Below are 14,008 nucleotides of genomic sequence, written 5' to 3' on the forward strand. Positions count from 1 at the left end.
AGAGCCGCGAGCCCGGAGCCCGGCCCCCGCTCGCCCTCCCGGCCTCCCCGCCGCCGCAGCGGCTCCCTCGCCCAGGCCCCTCACCAGGCAGGTCCAGAGGAAGTGGCGGGCGCTGAGGCCCCTCTCCCAGGCCAGCGTGCAGAACAGGGTGTGCCGAAGGGGCCACCGGAGCAGCACCGCGCAGCGGTACAGGGCAAACTTGGCCTGCTGCAGGGGCAGCCAGCGCAGGGCTCAGCGGCCGCCCGGGCGCTCCGCGCCGGAGGGCCGTCCCCTCCCCAGACCACGAGCTTCCTGTGGGCTCTGAGGCCGTCCTCTCAGCCGCCCTCCGCCCCGGGCCGGCCCGCACTGCTGCCCCAGGCGGCCCCATTCCTCCCATTCCCTTTGGAGCTGGCCGCGTGTTGCCCGTCTTCCCGACGGCCAGGATCCTGGGGAGCCGGGCTGTGTCTTACTGGCCACAGCACAGGGCACGGCTGGCGCCTGGGGAAGCTGGATCATTTCACCACGTTCAGTGAACGACCCGAGCCTCCAGCCTGTGTCCGGTGCTGGGACACAGCCGTGAGTGCCACAGGCCGGGTCCTGCCCCCACGGACCGCACAGCTGCGCGTGTGCACAGGGTGGACCTCAGTCCACCAGGGAAGACACCCCGGGTCCACACTGCTGCCCCAGGGAGCAGCCTTGCCCTCGGGCGGCCCTACCGCCATCTGCAGAGCCTCAGCCCCCGGCCCCCACCCCTCACGGCCACCTATGGGTCCCCAGCCCCGCCCAGGAGAAAGCCCCTCAGCAGGCACTGACCGTGACGACGGCCGGACAGCGGTCCTTCAGGTGCAGGAGCAGGGGCACCATGCTCTGGTGCACCTGGGTCCGCAGGCCGCTTAGCTCCCTGCCCGCCACGGCTGCCACCAGGTCCCCGAACAATGCCATGGCCGCCGCTCGGATCCCATCCCGCTCCTGCGAGGCACAGGCTCAGAGCCTCAGCCGAACCCACCTGGGGCCCCCATCCCCACCCAACCGGAAGCCCCACCCTGTGGAGGGGACGGGGCTCAGTTCCTGCGGCTGAGCCCCTTCCCCAGGCTCTGGGCTCCCGGGGCAGGGCCGTGCCTCCCCCCCGTCAGACAGGCCCCCTCGCAAGGACCTGAACTCATGTCTCCTTCACTCACAATCTCATCCTGACTACCCAAGGGTCACGAATGCGGCTGGTGGGGTGGTGCGGAGCTCATCCCTCTAGTTCCCCAGTGAAGGGAAACAGTCCTTGTGGACGCGGGACAAGTTGGGAAGGTGAGGACCGCGGGGCTGAAGGGGTGAAGGCTGCCTCAGGTCCAGCCTCGTGGAGAAGGGGCCGAGCGCCACCTGGCGGCCACTCGGCCCGGCTTGGCCCAGGTGTCCCAGTTGCACACCCAGGTATCTCCCCGGGGTCTCCCCAGCCCAGGTGGAGGGAGCTGGGGTCCCCCGCCTTTGAGGACCAGGGGTAGGCACAGGAGGGGTACAGGTAGGGGCACCCTGCCTCCACCCGGGGGCACTCACGTCGTCAAAAAAGAAGCGGGCGTTGATGGCGACCCCAAGGCTTTGGGTGCCCGCGCCGTGTGCCCCCAGGCGGTGCAGCATGTCCGACACGGTGCCCATGACCTGCACGACCACCTGCTCGCTGTTCTGGAAGAAGCCGTCGAGGAAGGGCGGCAGCTGTCCACGGAGCAGGCTTCCCTGGGGGTGGTGGGGGCCGGTGGGCTAAGGGCGCTGGGACGGGCTACTCCTGTGTCCTGCCCCAGCCTGCCAGTTGCACCTGGAACCAACTCGGGCCCTCCCCCGCGGCCCCTCCCCAGCCCCCATCCTGGCCTGGGCACCTGCATCCCCCTGCATGCCTGCCCGGCACTGTGCCCCCACCTTGCTGGGATCCCATCCTGGCTCTGCACACAGGGCAGCTGTGCTCCTAGCTCTGGTCTGCCCACAGGAGCTGTGTGGGCATGGATGGGGCTTTCCCTCTCTGAGGGGGGCCTCCTGGGGTTAAGGGATATTAACCCCCGGCTAGTGGGCTCCCAGCTGCTTCTTCTTCCGCCTGTCCCCATGCTGGCCAGAAGGCCCCTCGCCCAGTCCTGGAGACCACCCTCCCCTTCCTCCTCCTCACCCTGCCTTTGCCCCCATTCCCGGCCTCCCTGTGGGTCAGCCAGGGCCTGGGGGCAGGACGAGACAAGGTTGGTGAGGTGTGCATGGACTGAGCTCACTGGCCCCTCCCATCACAATGACCACTTGCCACATTTACACTACTTTACACAAGACTGAGTTCATTTTCAGCCAGTTCTGTCTGCTTGTCTTGTTTGCCTGGCGATGGATAACTGTCCAGATGAACGGCTGGACGGCAAGATGTCGGCAAATGGATGTTTCCCGCCATTGGGCCCCTTGATAGCGTGTGAGAGCCAGGGTGATTTTTACAACTTTAAAACAAGTTTTAGGCCACATCATTGGCTTCCTGAGCTGTTTGGTTTACAATATTAAACTTTTTCAGCCAATGAGTCAATTAACAGCAACAAACCCTTTCTGAGCATCTACTGGGCCCAGTGAGGGTGCTGGGATAGGACCAGGGTTCTGGCAGAGGATGGAACAGGCAGAATGGGGTTTAATGGGAAAGACCAGAAATAAATGAAGCACGCACAACACAATGCGTGTCAGAGGGTGGCAAGCAATCTGAGAGAAGAGGGGATGGAGCAGGCTGCAGTGGAGGCCGTGGGGGTGGTGGTGGTTAAAAATATTTAATTTTAAGTGACTAGGATCAGAGAAAGTGTCACCAAGAAGGTGACCACTGAGGGAATTCTTACAGAGGTGCTGGAAAACCATACCAGCATAGGGCGCAGCATGTGCAAAGGCCCTGAGGCAGGAGCACACCTGCTCTGTTTGTGAGCAGAGGAGAGACTGATTCAGATCATCATCACAGGAGCCTACTGGTTGCTGGGGGGGGCCTGCACTGAAAAGGAGAAGGGGCAGCTGTTGGGACCAGGCAGGGGGGTGCAGTGGTCTGGGGGAGATGCTGGTGGTTTCAGTGAGGGCAGCAGGGCAGTGGGAGAACAGGTGCATTCTGGGTTTGCTTGTGATGGGTGGGTGGATGAAAGAATGGATGGGCAGATGGGTGGGTGGATGAATGTATAAGTGGACGGATGGATGGGTGGAAGGGTGTATAGGTACATGGACGAGTGGATGGGCAGATGAATGAAGAAGTGCTAGTCTCCCTTACTAAGTACCTACGATGTGCCATGTGCAGGGCAAAGGGCTTTGCCAGGAGTGACCTTAATGGAGATCTCTTAACCATGCGGATGAGTGGATAGGTGGATGGATGGATGGGCGCATGGGTGGATGGATGGATGGATGGGCAGATGGGTGGGTGGATGAGCAGATGGATGGATGGACAGATGGATGGGCTGATGGGTGGATGAACGGATGGATGGACAGATGGATGGGCAGATGGGTGGGTGGATGAATGGATAGGTGGACGGATGGATGGATGGACAGATGGGTGGGTGGATGGGCAGATGGATGGATGGACAGATGGACGGATGGACAAATGGATGGGCAGATGGGTGGGTGGATGAACGGATAGGTGGACGGATGGCTGGGTGGAGGGGTGTATAGGTACATAGACGAATGGATGGGCAGATGAATGAAGAAGTGCTAATCTCCCTTACTAAGTACCTACGATGTGCCATGTGCAGGGCAAAGGGCTTTGCCAGGAGCGACCTTAATGGAGATCTCTTAACCATGCGGAGACATGTAAGGTGGACAAAATGGGAGTGAAGTGAGCTGATGGGCAGAAGGCTGCAATCTCTTTGGAACCTGGCCCTGGCATGGCCCCTCTGCCATCAGACGCTTTCTGCCACAAGCCCTGAAAGTCCTTATGTTCAGCAGAAGAGATGGGGTCTGGGCATCTTGCCGTCTTCTTGGGTGTTCATGTAGCCCCTGAGGTGGATGGGGGAGGTGGAGGCCGTGTACCTCCGGATCAGGTGGGAAAATCTCTCTGACATTTCTCTTGTATGGCAGCAGTCACCGGCAGGTCCCCCACCGGGGCCAGGGATAAAAGGCTGCAGCCTGTGACAGCAAATGGCTGGAGGACTCAGCTGCATGGACTCAGCACGGCACTCATTGACAGGTGCTATGACCACTCCCCTGTCACAGAGATGGACACTGACTCCGGCCAAGGTGCTGAAGAAACGTGCCCGCTAGAAAGTGCTGGGGTGAGGATGGGATGGGCCTGGTAACCTGCTGGGTCATCTGGGCGCCCCACCGTGGCATGGCGCCCTAGGAAGCCACAGCAGGGGTGACATCGGGCTCCAGTGAGATGGCCAGATGCCCTGGGGGCTGTGTCTCGAGCCTTCTCTCCTGCCTCTTTGCTAAGGCCCCCTGCTGTTCATCATGGGATGTGGGCTGTTCCAGTGATGGGGGGTTGGACGGGGATGGATGGGTCACTGGGGGATGGAAAGTCCTGCCCCTGAGATTCTCAGGGCAAGTTCCCCTCTGAGGGCCAGGCTTGGTTGCCACCTGGTGGGCCCCTCCTTGGCCCCTGGAGGTCTGCGATAGTGTTGTCTCCCTCCTGGGTGTAGAGGGGACATCATCCCCGGGGAATAGACACTCTACCCCTCCCACAACCCTACCGAGAGGCCATCACCAGCCCCATTCTACAGATGAGGACACTGAGGCCCGGAGAGGTGGTCATGTGTCCCCAGCTACACTGCGGGAAGGGACAGAGCCAGGATTCCAACCCAGTAGGCCCGTCCACACCCCATGCACCCAGCTGCTCTGGTGGGGTGTGTATGTGTGTGTGCGACAGGCCCTTACCTTCTCTGGGTGGAAAAGGATGTTTCCTAGGCCCTGCAGGCTCAACACACGGACCTCGGGGCTGGGGTCCCTGAGGCTTCGGGCCAGCGCAGTCAGGGCAGCCTGTCTGGGGAGCACCTCCAGCAGGGCAGGGCTGTAGAGGAACTGGGGCAGTCCCCAAGGGCAGGCGGGTCAGGCCTGGCACCTTCTTGTAGGGAGCCTCCGTCTGCGTCTGGGAGCAGGGCTCGAGGACCAGGGTCTGGCAGGGATGTTGGGGAGGGCTGTGGGTCAGCACTCTCTGGGTATCTTGGCTAACACGTATTTGAAACTCACCCCCATGCTGCCTCAACTCTTTCATGTATGGCTGGGAAGCCAAAGCCCAGAGGGGGAAAGAGCCTTGCCTGATGTCACACAGCAAGGCTGGGGCCAATGTATAGCCATGGCCTGGCTCATGGGACACCTGGGGATGGAGCCCCGCAGAGGGGGGCTCAGACCTTCCTGCTGTGGGTGGGGTGGGGAGTGGCACCGGGCTTTGGTTTGGGGTTCTCCCTGTTATGGAGAGGCCACACCAGCCCCGCCACGGCCCCAGCCTCAGTGGCAAGGCCGGCCACACCCCCGCGCCTCTCCAGTTCTAACCAGGGCCCTCTTGGCCTCCCAGGCCCTGGGGCGGAGCTGAGCCCAGTTCTGCCTGACCGGCCAGCTCTATGGGGGTCAGGCCAGGGAGGGAGAGGTGGACAGACAGGTTCGTCCAGGCCACAGGCTGATGGGGGCCTGAGAAGTCGGGGGCCCGAGAAGTGGGGGGCCCAGCCAGGATCCCCAGGCCGTGGACTGCCCTGGAGCCAGAAGGGGAAAGGAAGGGGTAGGAGGGGTCATCTGGATGGGCCTCCATCCAGGCAAGGTCCTGAGGGGGGCTCTGAGGCAGCTGGAGGAAGAGGCTGTGTCTGAGGGCTCCCCCTCTCCCTGCCCAGGCACCTACCTCAGTGAGGATGAGGATGGCCGCCTTCCTCTCCCGCTCCTCCTTGCTCTGCAGGCTGGGCAGCAGCAGGCTGGTCACTGCCTTGATCTGCTTGCAGTGGTTCTGCACCATGGCCCTGGGGCGAGGGGAGGAGGGCAGGGCAGGGCCTGGGCGTGCGGGTGCGGCCCGGGCTCCACCTCCCACCACCCCCAGGCCCAGCAGGCGGGCTGGGCACCCATTGCTTGGAGTTTTTGTGATGCCCCTCTGTACCCCCTGGCCGCCCACTGGTTTCCAGGCCTGGGCTGCGTGTGTGGGAGACAGAGGAGCAGGCCCCTGGTGGCCTCCGGCCGGGGTGGAGCTAGCTGAAGATGCCTGTACCCACGGGCTCTGGGTGGGTGTGCGTGTGACCAGGCCCGAGGACGCGTGTGAGTTCGTGGGGGCTGTGCTCACGGGCGGGCCCTGGAGGTCACCGTGGCCAATACACTCAGCTTCCTGGGCAGGTGGTGGCCTGGGTCAGGCCCTGGCCCCTGCCCTGGCCCCACTCCTACCTGGCCAGGAGACCCACGCCCTGCGGGTAGGTGTGGATGGTGGTGAAGAGCTTCCAGGCGCCCTGCAGCTCCAGGTGTGCAAAGTCCTGCCAGTGCCCCGTGGTGGACAGCAGACTTTTCAGCGCTTCCAGGGACGTGCTGCGGGGGGGTAGGGGGGTCACGGGCCAGCCCTGCCACTGGGGAGGGGGCCCGCTGGCCCGGGTGGAAAGGTCCATTCTGGCTCCTGTCCTGGCCCAGGGCCCCAGCAGCCCTGAGGCCTCCCTGCGGGTGAGGCCTGGTACGGGCGGGAGCTGTGCTGGCTGAGGGGGCAGCAGGAGTCCATTCAGGCCCCTGGCCTGGGCTCTAGGATCAGTTGCTGGGTCAGGAGACTGGAGGTGCCCCTTTAGGAGTGGGGGGCACTGTGGGAGGGTGTGAGATTGGCCTGGGGCACAGACAGTGTGAGATGTGCCAGGAGCATCTCAGGGGGCCCCTGGTTGTGTCTGGGGCTGGCTTTCCGAGGCTGCAGCTCTGGGGACAGGGCTGGAGATCAGTGGGCTCCCACGGCTCGGGGTACAGAGGGGCCCGGCTGAGCCTTGGGGGATGGTGCCATTTAAATGTGGGGCTGAGAACCCGAAGAGGGTGCTGCGGGGAGGGAGGAGGCGAGCTGGGGAGCAAGGTGTCCTGCGAGCCCGGAGAAGTGTCCACTTGCCACCCTGGACGCCGCTCTGCCCTCAGGGGACACAGGTTCCACTGGCCACAGGTGCGTGTGCGCTCAGGAAAGTACACCAGACACAAAGCAAGGCAGGACCTGTGCTCATCGGCTACCAGAGGTGCGAGTGCTCTGTCCTGGTCATGTGGCCCGGCCGGGGCAGCGGAGGCAAAGCCCACCTCGGCCCCCAGCTCCAAGCCCGCTTAGCGATGTTTCGGTTATAGGCCCAGGGCTGCCCCTAGCTCTGCAGGCGGGACATGGGGAGAAGGCCGGGGAATGCAGGCCCCGGAATGGCAGGGCGGCCCCACTCCGTGGCCTGTCTCCCATCCCAGCCACCCTGCGCCTTGTCACATCTGCCTGGCCCCGTGTGACTGGTTGAATCACCCTGGATGTGTGAGCAAGGCCCCAGGATGAGGCTGTCAGCTCTGACCAGGCATGATTCTGAGCAACACCCAGTGTCAAGGGATGGAGTTCCACGCCGTCAAAGTCCCCGGTGGCGTCAACCCCAACGCCAGGTGGCTGGTCCTGTCACCCCAAGATAGGCCCCTGAAAGCAGCGTTTTCCAGGTCACTGGTCTCAGCCAGAGTGACGACAGTTTCAGGAGAAGGGGACGTCAGGGTTGAGTAGCGCTCTGTCCCGTCCGTGTTGACTCTTGGAAGCTTCCGGTCCCCGGGCACCCAGGCCATCAGTGTGCAGGGTTGCTGTGCCCCAGCAGCTGCACCAGGGCTCTGGAAGACGGCATTCGGCTGACTTGGGCATTCTCGGGTGGATCAGCACCCCCTGCAGGACCCTGAAATCTGGAACCACCCCCAGCCTGGGACGCCCGGTGATGCCCAGCCACGCGCGTGGCCTGGAATCCACGCAGCCCCCAGACCAACTGGACACGGAGGCCCTCGAGCATGAGCCCGGCCATGCGGGTTCCGAGGCTGTCCCCCCTCAGCCTGACCCCAGCGACGCCCGCCCCAGGCGCAGCCGGACCGCACCCCCCGACACCCGATGGTGAACTTGCACGGTAGTCTTCGGCTGTGGTAGAACGCACGCGACACATTTCCCATCTCACCCGCTTCTGCGACGGTTCGGCGGAACTAAGCGCATTTCGCCTCGTCCAGCTGTGGAAAGTGTCCCCGTTCCGGGGCACGCCCCTCCCCCGGCCCCGGGCGCCCCGTCCGCGCTCCGTCTGCAGGGGCGTGGCGGCTCCAGGCCCTCCGCGCAGTGCGGCTCGTGCGGTGTGTCCCTCGGGGACCGGCTTATCTGGCGCAGCGCCCTTGAGCACACGGCGCAGCCCCGTTGTAGCGGGTCAGCATGGCCCCCGGTTTCCTGACCCGGGCATCGGTGACGGACACTGGGGCGGCTTCCACATCGTGGCTCCTGGGAAGGATGCTGCTGTGCACACGGTGGGTGGGCCGCCGGGTCGCTGTCTCGGGGCACCTGCCCAGACCTGGGACAGCTGGATCACGTGGTGATTCTGTGTTTGACCCTTCGAGGAGCTGTCCCGCTGTTTTCCGCAGTGGCTGCACCATTTTACACCCCCACCCGCGGGGGCTGTGTTGGGAGGTGGCCGTCCTCCCGCGTGTGAGGGTCTCCTGTGTCACCAGCATCTGCTGCCTTGGCTGCGCGTGCGGACGGGCTGAGGGGAGCAGGCGGGGCGGGTGTGTGAAGCCTGCGTGGGGTGGGCACCGAGCCGGGCGTCCCAAGCATCGTCCGTCTGACCCCCCGACGCTTCGGGCACCGTCCGCTGCCGTCCCCAGCAGTGCCATGCGGACATGAGGCCCTGGCCTCGTCTTTTGGGCCTGGAGTCCAGATGCCCTCTCAGGAGTCCCCCGGTCTCATGTGAGCTGCAGGAGGGCAGCGCTGGGTCCTCCTCACCCAGACAATGCCCACTCTGGCCACCCACCCCCAGTGCTGATCAGACCCTGCCACTCCCTCTGCACAGAGCCCTCCGTGGCTCCCCACTGCTCTGGTATATAGGCTGACTTCGAGGCCTCCTTCCTGTGCCCTCCCTCCTGCCCCCTCCCCCTAAGTCTCTCTGCCCTCCCTGCCCCCACCCAGGGACTTCAGCCATCAGTCAGGTGTCAGCTCAGATGTTCGGTCCTCAGGGACCACACGGCAGGTTGCATGCTCCGGGTCATCCTCTGTGGAGGTGGTGACTCTCAGGGCCTTCTCCGTAGTGAGTCATCTGTCCATCTGTCACCGGGCCATCACCTGACCCCCTCTGCGTTTCCCCGGGGCTGTGAGCTCCTGAGCAGAGGGACCCATCTCTGGTGATCAGCGTGGTCTGGGGCACAGCAAGCGCCTGCCGGTACTGAAGTGCTGACAGTGGGGACACAGTGGCCCCTACAAATGCTGACAAGCACGGCCGTCCATCAGGCCTTCTACTTCTCCTTTCCTCCAAGAGCTGTAGGGAGCATGGAGTGGGGGTAGGGGCACGGCTGAGGCCACCGGCCCAGGGTCGGCTGGGCCAGGAGAGGAGGCAGGTCTGGGCAGGGCTGCGGGGACCCCAGGGTGGTAAGAGAGGACAGAGGCTGGGACAGGGCGCCATGTCGGCTCCTCCCTGCTCCGGAGTCCTTGCTCACCTCCCTGGGAAGTCACACCTCCCTGCAGGGCCCCCAAGACCATGACATACCAACTGGGCAAATGGACAAGGTGCTGGGGCTGGGGTCATGCAATCGAACCCTCACCTTCCCCTTCACCGAGTGTTGGCCACTTGTCCAGGGTCACTCATTAGGTTGAGCCCAGAACAGAGGCTGCCCAGTCCACCAACACTCCTGACACTCACAGCCATGAGGGCAGGGACCCCTCTCACCATACAGAGTGCTCATGGGGGAGGTTAGGATGGGGTCTTGGATCTCAGATCCAGGCCCGGACAGCATATCATTACTAATTGCTTGTTGGTTCCTTGTCAAGTGCCAAAACCCAGGACTGTGAACTGTGTTTTAAATAAAAAATCTTTAAATTTAAAGCTTTAGGTTTATTTTTATTTATTTATTTTTAAAGCTTTAAGTTTAAAAGACAAGTAATCAGGAGACGAGAAGCAAAAAGAAGTACCAGGCACTATAGGGGGGTACTGAAAATTAACTTTAAATATGAGCTTCCAGGGGTGCCTGGGTGGCTCAGTCATTAAGCGTCTGCCTTCAGCTCAGGTCATGATCCCAGGGTCCTGGGATCGAGCCCCCCATCGGGCTCCCTGCTCTGCAGGGAAGCCTGCTTCTCCCTCTCCCACTCTCCCTGCTTGTGTTCCCTCTCTGGCTGTCTTTCTCTCTGTCAAATAAATAAAACCTTAAAAAAATAAATAAATATGAGCTTACTGGCAGCCAGGGCAAAAGGAAAATATGGTGGTTGTACTTATAAGTGGTCCGAGAGAGTGTCTGAAATAAAGAGAAATCAGATGCCCCATGAGAATTAAAGAGTCAATCCATGATGGAGAAACTAAAGGAAGCCCCCTTTGTGGGGCAGGATGGACATTGACTGGAGGAGGACCTAGCTGAGAACTGACTGAAGCAGTTACTGTCTCTAAGAAAGGGGCTCTGTTTGTCAGAGATGCAAAGGAAAGAGAAGGTCGCCCAGGCAGGGCTGGCCATGATTTTGCAGCCCCCCAGGGCGAGGATGCCATGCCCAAACCCCCACTTGCTGGTCCCAGAGGCCGGCCCAGCTCCGCAGGATGCCGGGGACCTCGGAGCCCTAGGAGTCTGAACTGCCTCTAGGCTCACTGAGCTGCCACCCAGTGTCCGGCGCCATCTCCACGCGGCCAGGGGCACCCACAAGACAGGAGGCCTCTCAGCTGTGGGTGTCCAGATCCCCTCCTTGGCCTTGTCCCCCTAGATGGTGCCAAAGCTGCCAGGCATCAGAGCCTGGATGGCAGGGATCCACCTGGGTGACAATGCCCTCTGAGGCCCTGGGAGCGGCTGCCAACCTCCCCACAACCCCTGGCCATTGGCTGGCATCGCTGTTGGTTGGCCTGTCCTTCCTTTGGGCCCCTTTGGGTTTCCCTCTGGGTAAGGTGGGGCCCAAGTCTTGTGCCCACTCCGGGGAGGGTATGGGAGCCCCACCTGGGCAATTAGAGTCCCACACGCTCCTGTGGCCCAGATGATCGGTTCAGGGGTGAGCATGTGATCTAAGACAGGCCAGTCAGAGCCAATGGGCTACGCCTGGGGTGAGAGTCTGTCCCTCAGTTGCTGGGGTCACCTCCCTCCACTCTGGAGAGGACTCACCTAGAGAGAGGCCCAGCAGCTGGGGTGGGGCGAGAGGGCAGGTGCTGTTTGAGCATGTCCATCCAGCCGGTCAGAAAAGAAGGCTCCCCAAGTGACCCAGTGAGACGGACGGACCGCTGTGCTCTCTGTGGGAGCCCAGTGAGACAGACGGACACCTGGGCTCTCTATGGGAACCCAGTGCGACGAGGGACACCTGTGCTCCCTGGGAGTTTCCATTCCACAGGGTGCAGATAAGAGTTGGTAGGCTGTGCTGGCCTTGGGAGTGGAACAGCAGCGCGGGAGTAGGACCACTATTTTAGAGAAGGTGCTTTGAGAGACTCACAGGAGGTTAGGCTATCTGGGGCCGAGCATTCCAGGAAGAGGGGGCAGGAAGTGCAAAGGCGCTGAGGCAAGAGCACTCTGGGTTTAAGGAACAGCAGGGAGACCTCTGAGGCTGGAGCAGACCGTGTGAGCAAGGGGTGTGTGGCAGGAAATGGGGTCCTGGAGGCAACAGGGAGCCAGAGGGAGAGGGGCCTTTGGGCCACTGAAAGGATCTGGCTCTTTCTGAATTAGGTGGGGAGGGACAAGGAGGCATGGGGCCATGGACATGTTTTGAATGGCATCTGGGCTGCAGCGTGGAGGCAGGTGAGCGGGCTGGGGGTGGGGGGAGGTGGGGGGCAGGAGAGCAGGGAGGCTGGGCCCATGCGGGCAGGTGCAGGGCTGGGGGGGAGCGGATGGAGGGAGATGGTTCGCTGCAGCTCCCCCCTAGCCCTCCTACGTACGTTCTGGGAGGAGAACGTTTTATTAGCTTATTAGGGAGATTCATGCAGTTTGCATGGTTGATCTGAATAAAAAAGGAACTTTATGCATATTCGAATTCACAAGCAATATGAGAAGAGACATTTTTTTCCAGTGACGCGCCTTGGGTAGAGCTGTTATAACTGACAAATTACGTGAAGCACATCGTAATACAAACAAATGAAGAGTCAGCCCCAGTGTTTTTTAAACACTAGCTTGTTGGATTTCTCAAGACATGACCTAGCGTGGAGGGAGGGCAAGGCAGCCAGCCTGGACAGTGGCGGAATATAGCTGGGTGCGGACCCTCCTACACACGGGTCCCGTCCATGATGCGCGGGGGGGGGGGGGGGGGGGGGGCAGAGGCCGCAACTGTCACGTCAGGGCAAAAATGCACCAGGGTCAGAGCCATGCACAAGGGGACCCAGAGGGGCTCAGCAGTGGCCAGGGCCCTGCCCTGCCATTCCACAGTCTCTAGCTCAGCTACTCATGGGCATGCTGTGTGTCTTGGGGAAAGCCTCTAACCCTCTCTGAGCCTCAGGTTCCTTATGTGTACAGTGGGGATGACAACATTCATCTCACGGAATTCCTGCAAGGACCACATTCAGGGAAGATGGCAAGGGCTGTTCCGTGAAGTCCTCACATGCTAGCAGGCACTGAGTGTCTCTGCTGCCAAGTGACCTCGGGGAGCCCGGGAACAGACCCCATGCCTGCCCTGAGTCCCTCCGTGCTGACTGCTGCACTGGCCATCGTGGTGTTCAGGGGTTGACTCGTGTCCCACCAAAGCTGTGCCCAAGTCCTAAACCCTGTACCTGTGAATGTGCCCTTATTTGGAAACAGGGTCTTTGCAGCTGGAATCGAGTTAGGACGAGGCCAGTAGGTTGGCCCTAATCCGGTATGACTGGTGTCCTTATATGAAAGGGAAACCGGCACAGAGACACGCAGGGGAGAGCAGCAGGTGAGGAGGGACGCAGAGGGGGCAGCGACGTCGGCAGACCAGGGAGCACCGGGAGAGGAAGAGGCCGGGAGCGTCCTCCCCTACAGGCTTCAGAGGGAGCGCGGCCCCGCTGACGCCTTGCACTTGGACTCGAGCTTCCAGAGCCGAGCCTGCAGGCACGTGCATCTATGAGCCGCCGGGTGCTACTGCGCTCTCAGCCCTAGGAAGCTAATACCCGTCTTTGTCCACGTCCCTGCAGGTGGAGCCTGCGCTCCAGGCTTACCTCTGCGGGCTGGACGTGGCTGCCTCGGGGGCCTTCTGGCCGGGCTGGGGCTCCTCCGGCAGGTTCAGCTCCAAGATGTAGTGCGTCTGGGTGAGGAGGGCCAGGAGCATCTCGGGGTAGGCCTCTTGCACCGCCTTCTTGAACTCGCGGGCAAACTGCAGCTCATGCAGGGTGTTCATGGCCTGTCGGGGGCAGGGGCACGTCTGACCTGCATCTTCCTCCTGTCACAGCCTCTGGGACCAGGGCCATATCTCTGAGATGTCCCTCGGGGGGCCCTGGCCCTCTCGGTTCCCTCCCTGGACCCACTTGAGGGCCTGTGCCCTCCATCCCAGCAAGTCCCGGGACAGCGCCCCCACCAGCCCGATCTGTCTGCAGTCCGCCCGTGTCCAGCCCCTGATCCGTGGCCTGGCAACAAGGCGGCATGGGTCTGTGCTCCCCATGGGACGTCAGCACAGAGGTCTCTAATGAGTGACAGCCGGGGGGACACATGACCCCGGAAGGCAGGGCTGCCAGACAGCAGCTCCGAGCTTCCTGTGCCCATCGGAGCATTCGGTCCAGAACGTTCTTGGGGTGGAGGACAGCACTGGGCGGTCATGACAAGGCCAGGCCAAGGCTTGGGGTGTGGCGGGACCGGAGGAGGCCCCCTGCTGGCCCCATGCTGCTGTGTGGTTTCCAACAGGAAGGGCCGGCAGCAGCGGGGGGCTGGGGTGCTCAGGAGAAGGACCGAGGGCCGGGCATGGACACAGGGTGGAGCTCCCCTCTGCTGCCGTGTTCAGCCATCGCACATCTGTGCTCAGGCAGCAGCGTGTCTGGGGGGCTCC

At 62.3% G+C, this 14,008-nt stretch overlaps 1 protein-coding gene across 1 annotated transcript in view; it reads right to left on the reverse strand.

Annotated features, from left to right (window-relative positions):
- Positions 1 to 14,008, reverse strand: part of LOC118015431 (maestro heat-like repeat family member 5) — a 71,703-nt gene that overhangs the window by 1,305 nt on the left and 56,390 nt on the right. The window contains exons 21-28 of the mRNA XM_035012274.1: positions 13,188 to 13,369; positions 13,085 to 13,090; positions 6,298 to 6,435; positions 5,771 to 5,885; positions 4,816 to 4,959; positions 1,522 to 1,698; positions 793 to 948; positions 85 to 207 (exon numbers count right to left, since the gene is read on the reverse strand). Of these exons, the coding sequence (XP_034868165.1) occupies positions 85 to 207; positions 793 to 948; positions 1,522 to 1,698; positions 4,816 to 4,959; positions 5,771 to 5,885; positions 6,298 to 6,435; positions 13,085 to 13,090; positions 13,188 to 13,369 (1,041 nt within the window). The remainder of the gene's footprint in view (positions 1 to 84; positions 208 to 792; positions 949 to 1,521; positions 1,699 to 4,815; positions 4,960 to 5,770; positions 5,886 to 6,297; positions 6,436 to 13,084; positions 13,091 to 13,187; positions 13,370 to 14,008) is intronic.

Source organism: Mirounga leonina, unplaced genomic scaffold, assembly GCF_011800145.1.
Source record: "Mirounga leonina isolate KUSES-001 unplaced genomic scaffold, KU_Mleo_1.0 Mir_165, whole genome shotgun sequence".
NCBI lineage: Eukaryota > Metazoa > Chordata > Mammalia > Carnivora > Phocidae > Mirounga > Mirounga leonina.